This window comes from Triticum urartu, chromosome 4A, assembly GCF_056163025.1.
Source record: "Triticum urartu cultivar PI428250 chromosome 4A, HENAU_Tu73, whole genome shotgun sequence".
NCBI lineage: Eukaryota > Viridiplantae > Streptophyta > Magnoliopsida > Poales > Poaceae > Triticum > Triticum urartu.
Window position 1 is genome coordinate 123,582,208 of NC_141876.1, and position 13,979 is coordinate 123,596,186.

The 13,979-nt window shown below is 47.7% G+C and overlaps 1 protein-coding gene across 1 annotated transcript; it reads left to right on the top strand.

Moving 5' to 3' along the window:
• The first annotated feature begins 1,173 nt into the window (after positions 1–1,173).
• Positions 1,174–2,607, top strand: LOC125553689 (putative F-box protein At4g22165). The gene has a single exon (XM_087519599.1). The coding sequence runs from the start codon at positions 1,174–1,176 to the stop codon at positions 2,605–2,607; it is 1,434 nt and encodes a 477-aa protein (XP_087375725.1).
• The last annotated feature ends 11,372 nt before the right edge of the window (positions 2,608–13,979 follow it).

Sequence of the window (13,979 nt, forward strand, 5' to 3'; positions counted from 1 at the left end):
CGGTAGTCGAAGAGTGACGCAGCGTCCGCCTTCTTGGAAAGTAGAGTAATGGGTGCCTCATTAAGCTTGCGAAAGCCTCGAAAATTGAGCAAATGTAGCTCACCGAACATGCCGCAAATGTCCTCCTTGATCACCTCTCAAGCACTCTGCATAAACTCAATGGCGAAACCATCCAGACCCGGTGTTTGACCCATTGAAAACTGCTTGGTAGTCCTTCATATCTCGTCCTCGGAAAAAAGAAGCTTCTAGAAGTGAGAGTTTAAAGGGACCAACATGCATCGCCATGAGGTCGATGGTGAACGGTCATGGCTTGGTGGAGTTAAGAATGGGCGTGAAGTAGAAGAACATTGCTTTAGCCGTGGCAGCATGAAAGGCAGATCTAATGATCACGGAGGCGATGAACGAACTGAGATAATCAATCGGTTGAGCGGAAGTGTTTCTGAAATTTATCAGACAGAAAAAAATTACTAAACGATGCACTCCAACGCGATTGAAATGAATCGGTCGCTGGCTCGGAAGTTCTAATAAAAAAAGGAATCGTTCGCTCGCGCGAAAGTTTTCAAATCAAAAAAGAAAATGAAAAAGGAATCGTTCGCTCGCGCGGAGCACACAGTGCTCAGTCGCATAACTGACGCCCTCTCCGCTCACCTCTGCAAAGGCAACCTGCCCCCACAACGCCGCCGCCTGCGACGAAGACGGCGGAGCCAAGCACCTTCTCGCCGCCACCTTCCACTGCTAATCTCACCACCCCTCATGCATCCCGTTTACCGCCGCCGACGAAGCCCAAGCTCGCCGGCGCTACCTTCTGCCTTCTCGCGGATCCTGGGACGGCCGAGCCGTCGGGCTACACTGCGGCGGGCAATTAGTTGGTTCTCCTCTCCCATCGTTGGGGGCATCCTTCCGAGGCGCAGTGGAGCAATCGACGGGAGCCCTTGCGGTAATTGCTCGGATTCGAATTCCAGATCATTTTGGAGTTTCTACGGCAACAATCCTCGCTGGATCCAGACTCCCTTCTTCTAATCAGATCACAGGTGAGGCCTCGGCTTGACTGGATATAAAGTGCAGCCAGCCCTCGGTGTGCTTCTTCTCATCAGATTAGATACAAGCCAAGTCCAATTGGTTTGCCGCTGAAGCAACTCTTCTCCAACAAGACCTGCTTTTGCAATGGCTCCAATGGAGGTCTGTAGCGTAGCCAGGATAACGAGCTTTGCACATTTTGGCCTGAAAATTTTGCCTAAGCTCCTGGCTCTTTCTCCCGGTTCATTGGGGAAATTCAGAAAGGTCTCACCAGCGATGGGAACTGAAACTGTGTTGAGAAAACTGCCGGAGCTGCTGCAGGATGTATTGAGAAAGGTCTCACCACCCATGGAAACTGAAACTGTGGTGAGAAATTTGCCGGAGCTGCCGCAGGATGTATTGATGGACATATTTTCACTCCTGGAGATACCCGACCTCATGCGTGCGGCCTCTGTCAGCTCCTCCTGGCCCTCCGCGTATACCAGCCTCTGCAGCCAGCTTAAGCTGTACAAACGGCCTCAAACGCCTTGCCTCCTCTACACCTCTGAATCTGCTGGTGAGAATGTAGCTTGTCTCTACAGCCTCGCAGAGAAGAGGGTCTACAATTTAACTCTCCCGGATCCACCCATCCGCAACAGGTATCTTATTGGGTCATCACATGGTTGGCTAGTTACCGCGGATGACAAGTCTGAGCTACACCTTATCAATCCGGTCACCGGCCAGCAGATTGCTCTCCCGTCGGTGGTCACCATTGGTTATGTAGAGCCAATATTTGACAATGCAGGCACAGTTATTATGTATAAATTGCGGCAGCAACTTTACGATCCGGACTTAGACCCCAAAATGGTTGGTCCCAAAATGTTCCCCCATGCTCCCGACAAGCTTCGTGACCATGTCTACATCAGGGTATTTATCTTTCCGGATCCGTCCACAGGAAGCTATATTGCGGTTCTCATCCATGGTCCAGTACGTCAGCTTTTGTTTGCAAGGGTAGGAGATTGTAAGTGGACCTCGCTGCCGCCGGGTTGGGACTATGATCTATGCATCTACATGGATGGTCTATTGTATGCATCCACAAGACCTGGGCGAATGGATGCTTTTGACCTCACTGGTCGTACCGTCACGAGGAATATAATTGCAGATGAGATTGCCATTTACAGTTCTGAGTACAAGGGGCAGTTCTACCTTCTTCAGGGTCCATGGGGCGGTCTGCTGCAAGTTTGCAGGAAGGCTAAACTCATAGATGCGGGTTATGAGGAGCTCATAGTTAAAACTAATAAAGTCTGGTTACACAAAGTTGATATGGAAGCAGAAGAGCTCGTGGAAATAAATAGCTTGCATCATAACGTGTTGTTTCTTGGGCGTAACCAGCCTATATGCCTTAGTGCTGAAGAATATCCGCAACTGAAGGCAAATTGTGTCTATTTCGCAGATGATGAGCAATATAATTGGATGTATAAGACGAATCCCCGGGATATAGGTGTTCTCAACCTTGAAGATGCCAGTAGGGAGGAAATTGTGTCCCCGCTTTGGTGCAGCTGGCCAAGTCCCATATGGATAACACCCAGTTTTATAGTGATGAGCCTGTGAATGTACAAATAGGTAGTTTTTTGAATTATGTACCTTGATTATTGGGTTTGTTGACTAAATTAGTCACTCTTTTGCAGGCAGATGCTATGACAACGGAAGCATGTTCCGTTTATCTCTTTTTTCCATACATTCTTTGCTGTATCTGATAAAACTATGGTCGAAAAAAAAATAGGAATGGAAATGATGGTTCTCTACAACAATTTGGTTTGCCGAATATTGTTTGTTTGATACCCACCCCCCCACCCCCTCTATAACTGAAAGTATGATTTGCGTACTCTCGGAAAAAAAAAATGAAAGTTCAAGCCACGTAGTAACCATCGAGTAGAATGGTCTATTATTCTCTTCAGTATGATATACTATGTATTTCTGATGCTTTCACTGTCCCTGGATAATTTATTAATTGGGATGTTCTTCACTAACTAGACATTGAACGTGACATCATTTTCTAAGTATTATCGGCACATGTTGTCAGTGGAATTGCTAATCCCTGTCCAGGGGAAATATTAGGTGCTCCCATCCTTGGGGTGCTTCCTATACTCCAAGTGTAAAACATGAATTTTAAATGTTTCAAAAATTCTGAAAATAAATGTGAATGTTCATAAGGAATGTGACTACACCTCCTAAAAATTTCAGGTTCAAACTCAAAATGTACATTCAGAAACAAAAAAGACAAATTTAGATGTGAATAGTGTCAAAAGTTGCTTGTCTTTTTATGACACTATTCATGCTAGATTTCACTTTTTTTCTCAATGTACATTTAGAGTTTGGACCTGAATTTTTTAGGAGTTGTAGTCGCATTCCTGGTAAACATTCATATATTTTTCTATAATTTTTTGAAACATTTAAAATTGAATCTTTTGAAGTTGGAGCATGGGGAGCACTCCAAGGATGAGAGTACTTGTTATTTCCCCTCCCTGTCCATGGTTGAAGATAACTGAAGATTTTATGTAAATTACACTCTTGCTCCTGGGCTACTTAATACGGTTCTTTCATGCTTTGGCAAGCATTTCGGACGAGTTACTGTGGTCGGCATCTTATGTAGGTACGCCTACCCGTGCTAATTCACTATTTTTTTAGCTGGTGTACATTTGTTCTCCTTGTATACGATGCAATTTTATGCTCCCTGCAAGGCATGTGCATGTCTTGGTTAAAAATAAAAACAGAAGTATGCATGTCGGCAAAATTGCAGCATTTTTTTTTGAAAAGGAGGATGACCTCGGCCTCTGCATCAATTGATGCATGCAGGCATATTATTAAATAAAAATGTAACAAAGTCTTAAGGTCTGAAGTAGCTCATAAACTACTGAGCAGAAGTCGAAAGAAAATAAGTCTGAAAAGCGCCACAACTGGCGATATAAAACATGAGCATAAACACCTGCGGAACTGGTGGCACAACTCCAAATGTTTTCCCTGCAAACTAGTCTAGAAACTACTTTTATGCAATTCCGAGTATCACCTTCACAATCATCGATGCACTCAGTGTATAACGATATCTTTAATGGTAGAGAAGAATCTGTTTTGGCGGAGCACGAGTACCATCGGTGAGAAGGAATTGTAGAACCCTGAAGCGACAGCCATCATGCCATCTCATGCTCATTGAGGATCCAATATTCCACTACAATTTCAAGTTGGCGCAGTCTGTCAAAAAAAGGAAAAAAATTCTAGGGGCCAGATTCCAAGGCGCCTCGGCAGCTATGAATTTGATCTCATGTTGAGGTTGAACAAGGGGCCACGACAGTCAAACATTAAAATTAAAATCTACAGGGATCACAACTAATGATTTGAACGATCATTTCTCGTGAATGATAGTTTGGTTCGACCAGACTTTTGTATGGGACATCTGAATCTCATAGTGCAGGCCAGTGAAAAAGTACCCCTGCTTATGAAATAACGTGGTTGCTTTGACGTGGGTTTACACAATTCATATCTTGTGCGATCTTGTAAAACAGCCTCCTTGTACTTGGACTAAGAATTTCAGCACTGACAAAAGATTGGATAGGTGTCTAGTAAATATTTGAATGCCGTGCTGTTCATCGAAATACTACACTCCATAATAGTAGATCTTTTTAATCGATTCCAACTTACACATGCTATGGGGGCATTGTGCAGGTTCAAGCCACATATGCGCAGGAAGATGGATGAAAACTATGATGGAAACACTCATCAGCGGGAATTTGCTCGACCAAGAACACTTATGCCTTGGTGATACAGGTGTATGAAAGAAGTTGAATAATACAGAGCCACTAATACCGACCATCAGTAGAATAATTACCTCTTCGATCTTGATGATGCTGTTCAGGAAATCAAGAGAATACACTGGCATGGCGTGTCTATACCACTACCAGAAATGGCATGTCTTCTCTAACTACAAGCGTAGGCAAGATGTTGCATGTGCCCAATGCTGTTCGATCGAAGGCTGGCAAGAAGAGGGATTTTACTTTTGAAGACCGATGCTTTTTAGTCCTTATGATAGGTCAAGTCTAGTTGAGAGACATGATGTAAGGGCCAGATCATTCTGGCTAGTTCTAAATTTACATTCGGACCCTGCATCTGTATTTTGTTTGTCTTGAAAACAGACCAATCCGCCTTCATCCAAGGCCCTTCTAGCGGACTCTATCACCCACCCCAACCAATCCGCCTTCATCCAAGGCCGGTTTATTTTGGATGGTGCAGGTCTTTCACGAAGTCCTCCATGAAGTCCGAGCCAAGAACCACCGCGCGGTCTTCCTAAAGCTCGACTTTCACAAAGCCTACGACACTGTCCATTGGCCCTTCCTTCGGGAAGTTTTGCTTTGAAAGGGCTTCGACGACCGCTGGGTGACCCGCATTATGCAACTTGTCACCTGCGGTCGGACGGCGGTCAACATCAACGGTGAGATCGGGCCTTACTTCCCCACCTTATGTGGGGTCCGCCAGGGTGACCAGTTCTCCTCGTTTCTGTTCAACATGGTTGTCGATGCCCTCGCGGTCATCCTTGATAAGGCCAAAGCTTGCGGCCATATCCGCGGCGTAGTCCCCCACCTAGTGGGAGGGGGAGGGGTCTCCCTCCTCCAATATGCGGACGACACCATAGTTATGGTACAGGGCTCCACGTCCGACATCGCCAACCTGAAGTTCCTCCTCCTGTGTTTCCAACAGATGTCTGGGCTCACCATCAACTTCGATAAGAGCGAAGTGATGGTCCTTGGCTATCCTTCGGAGGAGGCTTTATCCATTGCGGACCGGCTGAACTGCCTCCTGGGTTCCTTCCCCACGACTTACTTGGGGATACCCATTAGTGATTCCAGGCTCACCGTTGCTGATCTCCACCCAACGGTGACTAGGATGCAACACCGGGCTGAACCCTGGAGGGGGAGGTGTTAATCGAAAGCAGCTAGGGTAATCCTAATCAACTCTTCGCTTGCTATCCTTTTCTGGTTTCTCATGAACTTCTACGGTCTCCATGAGACCCTCCATCAGGAGGTTGCCAAATACCAGCCGAGGTTTTTTTGGGCTGGTGAGGGCGACAAGCAGAAGTACCATATGGTGAGCTGGCTCGACATTTACAAACCCAAAGACCAGGGTGGCCTTGGGATCTTGTTATCTCAGTGCATGAACATTGCTCTCCTGACCCGTTGGCTGTGGCGTATCGCCAATGGGGAGGGAGGCCTCTGGCTTACCATCATCTGTAATAAGTATCTTCGGGGCCAGCCTCTTGCCTTTTGCCAGCGTACGGGTGGATCCTAGTTCTGGCAGTCCGTGATCCAGCTTCTGCCAGTCCTTCGCATTGGCACGTCCATCTCAATTGGATCCGGGTCCTCGACCCTGTTATGGTTCGACCGCTGGTTAGGGGACTCCCCCCTGGCTGCGCGATTCCCAAAACTCTTTGCCATTCCGGCCGACCCTCAGGTCTCTATCGAGACGACCCTTATTGACTTATGGCGTCTCACTTTCCGACGCCCCTTCGGCCCCCTCGAGGTGGCTGCTTGGGACTCCCTCCTACAAGACATCGCCCTTATGCCGATGAACGTCAAGGACGACCTGGATGCCCTTTCCTGGTGCCTTGAGCCGTCTGGCCGCTTCTCCACGAAGTCCTTGTATGCCGTCATTGCACCCTCGGCAGCCCGGAGCCCTTTAGCCTGACCTGGGAAATCCGCCTACCTCTGAAGATCAGAATTTTCCTGTGGCAATGGATTCATGGACGCCTGCCCTCTGGGGTTGAAGTCCTCAAGCATAACGGCTCGGGCAATGGGATGTGTCCCATCTTTGGCACGATCGAGGATGCTAACCACATCTTCTTCTCGTGCTCTACTGCCCAGTTCCTGTGGGCTTGCTTCCGCGAAACGGTCGATGGACGGTGCTGCAATACCAACTTCCCCGACTTACTTGCAGAGCTCAATGCTTCCCCTACCCGCTACCGCCATATTAGATGGCTGTGCGTTGGGGTTCTCGCCTGGACGCTTTGGAACATTCGCAATAAGCTTGTTATTCAGAAGGTGCCTCTCCGACGTGCGACAGACGCAATCTTCAAAATGTGCGGTTACTTGCAGCTTTGGCGACCGCTTAGCCGCCCTTAGGACAGGGACGTCATCACCACCCTCCTCACCGACATCCGCTCGATGGCGCTCCGCGTGGCACCCCCGCTGCCGCCCCTCCCCCAGAGCCGGACTAGGCCATCTAGTGGCTATGTGGCGTGTATGTTTTTGTATTTAGGGCTTGTTGTGTTGTGCCCTCAGCATTGACCCTTATGTCTTCTCTGTGTTCTTGTGGACCTCCGTGTGCGTCTGTGTGTGCTTTGTTGAACCTTGTTGGATGCTTGGCTTGGGAAGTTTTCTTTATAATATAAAGTGGGGCGAAAGCCTTTTTCGGTAAAACAGACCAAGTACAATGAAGTTTTAACTAACACAGATTTTCATCAGTACTTTTTCATCGCACGAACCAGGAAACCATCACAATGACAATGTCCATAATCTCTTTACGATATTGCGTTGTTGCAGAAGCCGGGTGTAATTGGTATCTCTGCGATATTAATATATTCCCTTCCTCGAATTTTTTTACATGGCATTATTTCTATTTCTGTCTGTATACCATAAGCCACTCATTTTCTTTTTGTCTGCGGCTGCTGCATAATATCATTTGTAGGATTTGCCACTATTGTTCCTATTCTGAACATAAAGGATTCAATAGAACTGGAAACATCAGTTCTAAATTCTGTTGTATAAACAATCTTCGTTAGAATCTAAGACACCAAGACCTTTCCATCCATCACAAAAGACCATTCACAAGATTTTTGTACAAAATTCTTTAATGAGCACACTATACCCTCGTGCACACATCTCATGTGAAAGAAACAGAGTGAAAACTAATGCTAGCACTCGCTACAGAAGTCTCTTGTGAACAAAGTAAAAACTAATGCTATCAATTTCTACAGAAGCACTAAGCAGTGGGCTCATTTGCTCAAACTATGGAGCTAGATGTTCCTCTCCTTTTCTATAACAAGGAAGCCCTTCTTCTTGCAACTTTCAATCCCAACTTCCTTGTGCGACCTGCTGATATGATGAACAATCCGAAAGGAAAATCAATGGCATTTAGTCTTAAAATTTATTACGAGAGAGTGTTCGCAATATTTGTACAAATTTCTCAAAAGAGATTCCTGCAAATTCTAAAGGCTATAACAAGGGCATCCTTCATGCTAACCAGAGCATAATCTTCATGAAGTGCAGAGGATATACCGTTTTACTTGTTGATGCCATGACAATAGTACCGGTGCTTCCCTAGCTGGCTCTTGTCCTTGGCAATCACAAAGCAACCCAGCTTCTTGCAGTGTTCCACTCCCGCTTTGTGACGATTTCGGATATGGCGATCCCTCTAAAAAGAAAGAAAGAAACAAAAACCTAGATTAGTCCCTAAATTTAGTTTACCACACTCAATTAGGAAGTCGAGAGAAAAGCACTACCTCATGGTCAGTACAGCCATATTCAGAGTTCTGGTTTTCAAAGAAGCAGATCATGCATTGGGTCATTTGATTCTTCTTGAGGTTGCTAAGGTTCTTATCCTGGAAGCTCCTGTGAGCGTCTCTCTCGATCTACAACAGTCAAACAGTTTTCAAAATCGGTCAGTTAAGTTCATGCCTATGAGCAAAAAAATGCAGCTAGTAGTAAAACATAATGGGCAATTGGTCTTCGGAAAGGCTCAAACAAAAGAATGATCTGCTGTCACGTGACATTCCATTGGAAATTTCTACATCGTCACAATATGATCAAACACTAAGGAAAGATACACATTCTTCACCAAAACAACTATCTGATAAATCCCCAACTTCAAATGGCCAAAGGTTTTCAGGTAGGCTTAGTGTCGGTGTCAAAACCGGCGGATCTCGAGTAGGGGGTCCCGAACTATGCGTCTAGGCCGGATGGTAACATGAGGCAAGGGACACGAAGTTTTACCCAGGTTTGGGCCCTCTCGATGGAGGTAAAACCCTACGTCTTGCTTGATTAATATTGATGATATGGGTAGTACAAGAGTAGATCTACCATGAGATCAGAGAGGCTAAACCCTAGAAGCTAGCCTATGGTATGATTGTTGTTCTGTATGTTGTCCTACGGACTAAAACCCTCCGGTTTATATAGACACCGGAGAGGGTTAGGATTACACAAAGTCGGTTACAATGGTAGGAGATCTACATATCCGTATCGCCAAGCTTGCCTTCCACGCCAAGGAAAGTCCCTTCCGGACACGTGACGAAGCCTTCAATCTTGTATCTTCATAGTCCAGGAGTCCGGCTGAAGGTATAGTCCAGCCATCCGGACACCCCCTAATACAGGACTCCCTCACTAGCCCCTGAACCAGGCTTCAATGATGACGAGTCCGGCGCGCAGATTGTCTTCGGCATTGCAAGGCGGGTTCCTCCTCCAAGTACTTTATATAAGATTTTGAACACAAAGATAGTGTCCGGCTCTACAAAATAAGTTTCCACATATTGCCATAGAGAGAATAATATTTACACAAATCTAATCTGCTAACGTACTCCGTAGTGTAACACACCACAGCCAAGCCTTTATCCGAGTCGTTTCATTATCCCACCTCAGCGCGTCATGCGAGGCGGCTTCCTTGTCACGTCTTGTTAAAGCACAGATCGTGTCCCCTTATTCCGGGATTCTCATCAATACGGGCGTGGGTAACCCAACCGCTTCTAGGACTCCTAGATTATAGGCAAGTCCAAACGGACACGGAGAGGACGCTTGATATTCACCCTCTTTATAAAGGGACAAGGCTTTTATTTTTCCCTCCCGTGCTCAATCGAATCCTTCCCCCACCTCAAGCTCAAATGCCCAAAGTTCAGGTCAGGTGCTCCGAACCTTCAATCATGTCCGGATCTAGCCTTCAAGGCCGATGGGTGCCTTCCTCCGTCACGGAAGAAGACATCAAAAAGTTGAGGGAGGCCAGATATCTGACCGCCGAGATCTTGCATCGGCTGCCTCCCCGAGGGCAGGCCGTCCCCACCCCCGAACCCAACGAGAACGTCGTGTTCGTCTCCCACTTCCTCCGAGGTCTAGGCCTTGCTCTGGATCCTTTCGTCAGGGGTTTGATGTTTTATTATGGGCTAGACTTCCATGATCTAGCTCTGGACTCCTTTCTTCATACCACAACATTTATTGTCGTGTGCGAGGCCTTCCTTCGGGTTACCCCTCACTTTGGCCTATGGCTCAAGACCTTTGAAGTAAAGCCGAAGATGATCGAGGGGCAACATGCAGCGTGTGGAGGTGCCTCAATACGCAAGATGACGGGAGCTCCGTGGCCCAAAGGTTCCATCCCAGAGGTGTCTGAATTGTGGCAACATGAGTGGTTCTACATCACGGCTCCTAGAAGTGCCAAGTGGGCGGCCGCCCCTGTTTTCCGCTCGGGCCCTCCACCACAACTGATGTCATGGATCAGTAGAGGTCTAAGCTAAGGTCCAGCCAAGGACGTGCCTATACTACAAAGCCGCATTCGAGATCTCTTCAATGGAGATTTTAGTTTGGTTGCGGTAATACAAGTTATGCTGGTTCGTCAAGTCCAGCCTTACAAACGTCGGCCTCTTCGCCTGTGGGAGTTCAATCCCGAGGGACCGCGTGTCATTCAAAATTTTCTCGGCCTAATGCACGAGGAGATGTACAAGTCGTTCTTCGGACCTCAGTTGGAGTGTCCGTAAATCACCGAGGACGTGGGCCTGAGTAGTAACCACGCCGCCGAACAGGTAAGGCATCTTCCGGCCAAACATAGTATCTCTCCTTTGTTACGAAGTTATTTCTGAGGGTTCGCTTTTTGACCAGGACTGGCTAACAAAGGCGAAGTTGATTCAGTGTTCGGCCCCCCTCCCTGAGGGTTTGGAAAATCTGGTATTGGAAAAGATGCTCCAGACCACACCTTGCCCGGAGCCCTTGGAGGAAGATACTGTGGAGGATAATACGGGCGGACGCGGGCCCCCAACGCTGCCCATTCTAACCGAGGGAGCGAGCGTCTCCATGAAGGAAGACGACCAGAAGAGGAAAAGGACTGCGCCCGGGGATTCGGAAGCCGAAGCTTCCAAACGGGAGAAGAAGTCTCCCACAGAGGGTCCTACCTTGGGGGCGCTGTTGCCGCACAAAGTCCGCGGGGGGATCAATTCTCCCGCGAGTCGTAAGTGACCCAAAATACTTTAATAGTACAGATATGCCATCTTTTTCTTCTGAGAAAATAACCACCGCATATGTCTTTGCAGTTTGGGCCTTAGCCCCTCTGAAATGAGCTCGTCTTCGGGGGATCTTCTTCCAGAGATGATGGAGAGCGAAACGCCTCCTCCGGACTCCTCCGCTCCAGAAGCGGGCGACCCTGAAGTGTCGTCGCGTAGGGCCTCTCCGAGTACGGTGAGGCCAGAAGATAATCCCATTGAGCCCTGAAGCTCCCAGTGTTCGGCTCCCAAAGAGAGCAGACAAAAGAGTCCGGCACCGTCTAGTGTGCGATCGGATGTTTTGAGGGAGTTGGTGGGGCGAGCGGCCATCTCAGATGAACACCGTGTGCTGATGAATACGGTGATGGAGAGAATATCATCCGCCGAAAGCGGATTGCATGAAGCTTTTATGAGTCTACTGACAGGCTTTGAGGTACGTAAAAGAATGTATGATAGTCCTGCACATGCTAGGTGTGCCATGTGTAGATAGTAGCCCCTGAGACTCTGGTTGTCTTCGGAAACGACGACGAACAAAGGATCATGTTCCCAGGTAATAACCTTACTGCCTCTATGTGCAGGTGATGGAAGCTCCGGTGGCTAGCCGGACTAGCGAGTTTGCCCATTTAGAACGGCAGTTGGATGCGGCAGACGCCGACATCGAGCTTGTGAACAAAAGGCTTCACGAGGCACAGAGTAAGTGTCATTATCTGGTAAACGCCACATAGGAAGAGCAGCATGATGCCAGTATCTTTAATATGTTGTGACTGCAGATGGAGCTGCCACTGTTGAAGCCTTGCGGGCAGAACTTGCCCAAGCCAAGGAACAAGCGAGGTTGGGTAATGCGGCTGCTTTGAAGGCGGCCGAAGAGTTGCAAGCCGAGAAGGCCGCGCATGGCGAGAGCCGAGACAAGATGGCCATAGAATTAAAAGCCACCGCCGACCATTGCCGGGTTCTTGAAAAGGAAAACCAAGCGAAGGCATCAGACCTTGAGAAGGCTGCTGCGACGAGAAAGGACCTCCGCTCTGCTATGAGGGCAAAGAAGGAGGAGCTGCGGGAAGCCGGGGATATTGTAGCTGGGAAATACTTTATGTTGCGGAGGAAGTTCGGAGATCCACGTTATGCCCCTATGGATTGGCTGTGGAGTTCGGAGGATGTATATATGGATTTGGCGGCGAGCGCTGCCGATGCGACCAAGTATTTCCAGGGTCAGACGGACCGTGAAGTAGACCATCTGTTTTGGAGACAATTCCATTCTCCCGAGCGTCCGCTTTCATTGACTGACCAATTGCCGAATGGGCCAAACTAAATAGGTTGTCCGGACTCTCCATGAGGTCTGTTGTGGATCAGCTATGGCCGGAAAGGTCAAAACCGAACAGCTATTTCAGCTTGGTGCAGCAGTTCCTTGACGTGGTGCCGCGCATTAATGCGATGAAGAGGTCGGCGTGCATAGAGGGCGCGCTGATGGACTTTGCCCGTGTTAAATCATACTGGGCGGAGATGGATGCTACCACTGTTGCAGCGCGGGATTCGGCCATAGGTCGAAGGGCTGCTGAGCATTACTTTGAAGAAGTTCTTGAGGGTGCTCGTTTGATAGAGACCCAGTGCTCAAAAAATATTAGTTTTGAGTGATATGTAATCTCATTGTAAGCGAAATGCTTTTATAAATTTTTATAAGGCTATTTTTATACTTTTGCCTGAAAGTAATATGATGCCTCCTAGGCGGCCGTTTATGTATACATGTGTATAACCTGAAAGATTGCAGCCGTCGGCTTCAACCCTCACGCATATAATGCGGAGGTGCTCGCAAAAACACAAGTTCACACTTAACCCAACGTCTTGGTCCTATTAAGGAGGTGATAGCGGAGCGAGCGAGGCAACCGGACTATAATGCTTTAGCACTTTCACTTAGCCATAGGAGTTTGACAGTGGGGCTACTAAATAGCCCCTGGTGGCTCCGCACTTTCCCGATCCCGGGGTGCGTACATGCCTGGCTGGAAAACGTCCCTTCGTTAAGGCGGAGGAATTCTAACATTCCAATAGGTTATCGAGTGGTTGACCAGTCTCACGCTATATCATGACAGTTAGTTTTCGGCTTTCTCTACCGAGGTGCTCGTCCGGATGAACCAGGGCACAATCGCAGTAGTTCTCCTGGTGCTACCTTAGCTGGTAAAGCGGAACGTAAGGCACCAAAACACAGGAACCGGGCAAACCCAACATTTGACCAAAGACAATGATTCGGAGCTGATGCATATAAGGCCAAACTCGCGACGCCGAACACTTCCTAAGGTATTCGGTCTTAGTGGTATAAACCGGGCCTAAATAATGGCCTTTGTAAGAAGCCCCTTGTGTCCAGGTACGTGCATTGTTCTGGCGTGGCCACATGCCAAGACGTTAGCATCCTTCTCAACGGTGGATATGTATCAACAAGAGACAGTAAAAAAGGTTTACGCAGGGTCTTAATCTAAAAAGAATCCTTGGAGCGGGTCCCTGCTGCACGTCTGCGCCTGTGTCTCCGTTGTGCCGTATCCTGGATGGGTGTAGCACGATGATCGTCTGTAAAAGAGAGGAATTTAGGTGAAAAAGTTGTCGTGCAAAAAGATAGTTTTTTAAGGAAACCATGTATAATTCAAGATGAGGAGAAATTGCCACTTGTCTGCGCGCGTTGAGCCCCTTGTCTTGACAATAGGGGTGTGACCATTTATTT

Excerpts from the sequence above, each read along its gene's own strand:
- LOC125553689 (XM_087519599.1), top strand. The coding sequence starts at position 1,174 with ATGGAGGTCTGTAGCGTAGCCAGGATAACGAGCTTTGCACATTTTGGC.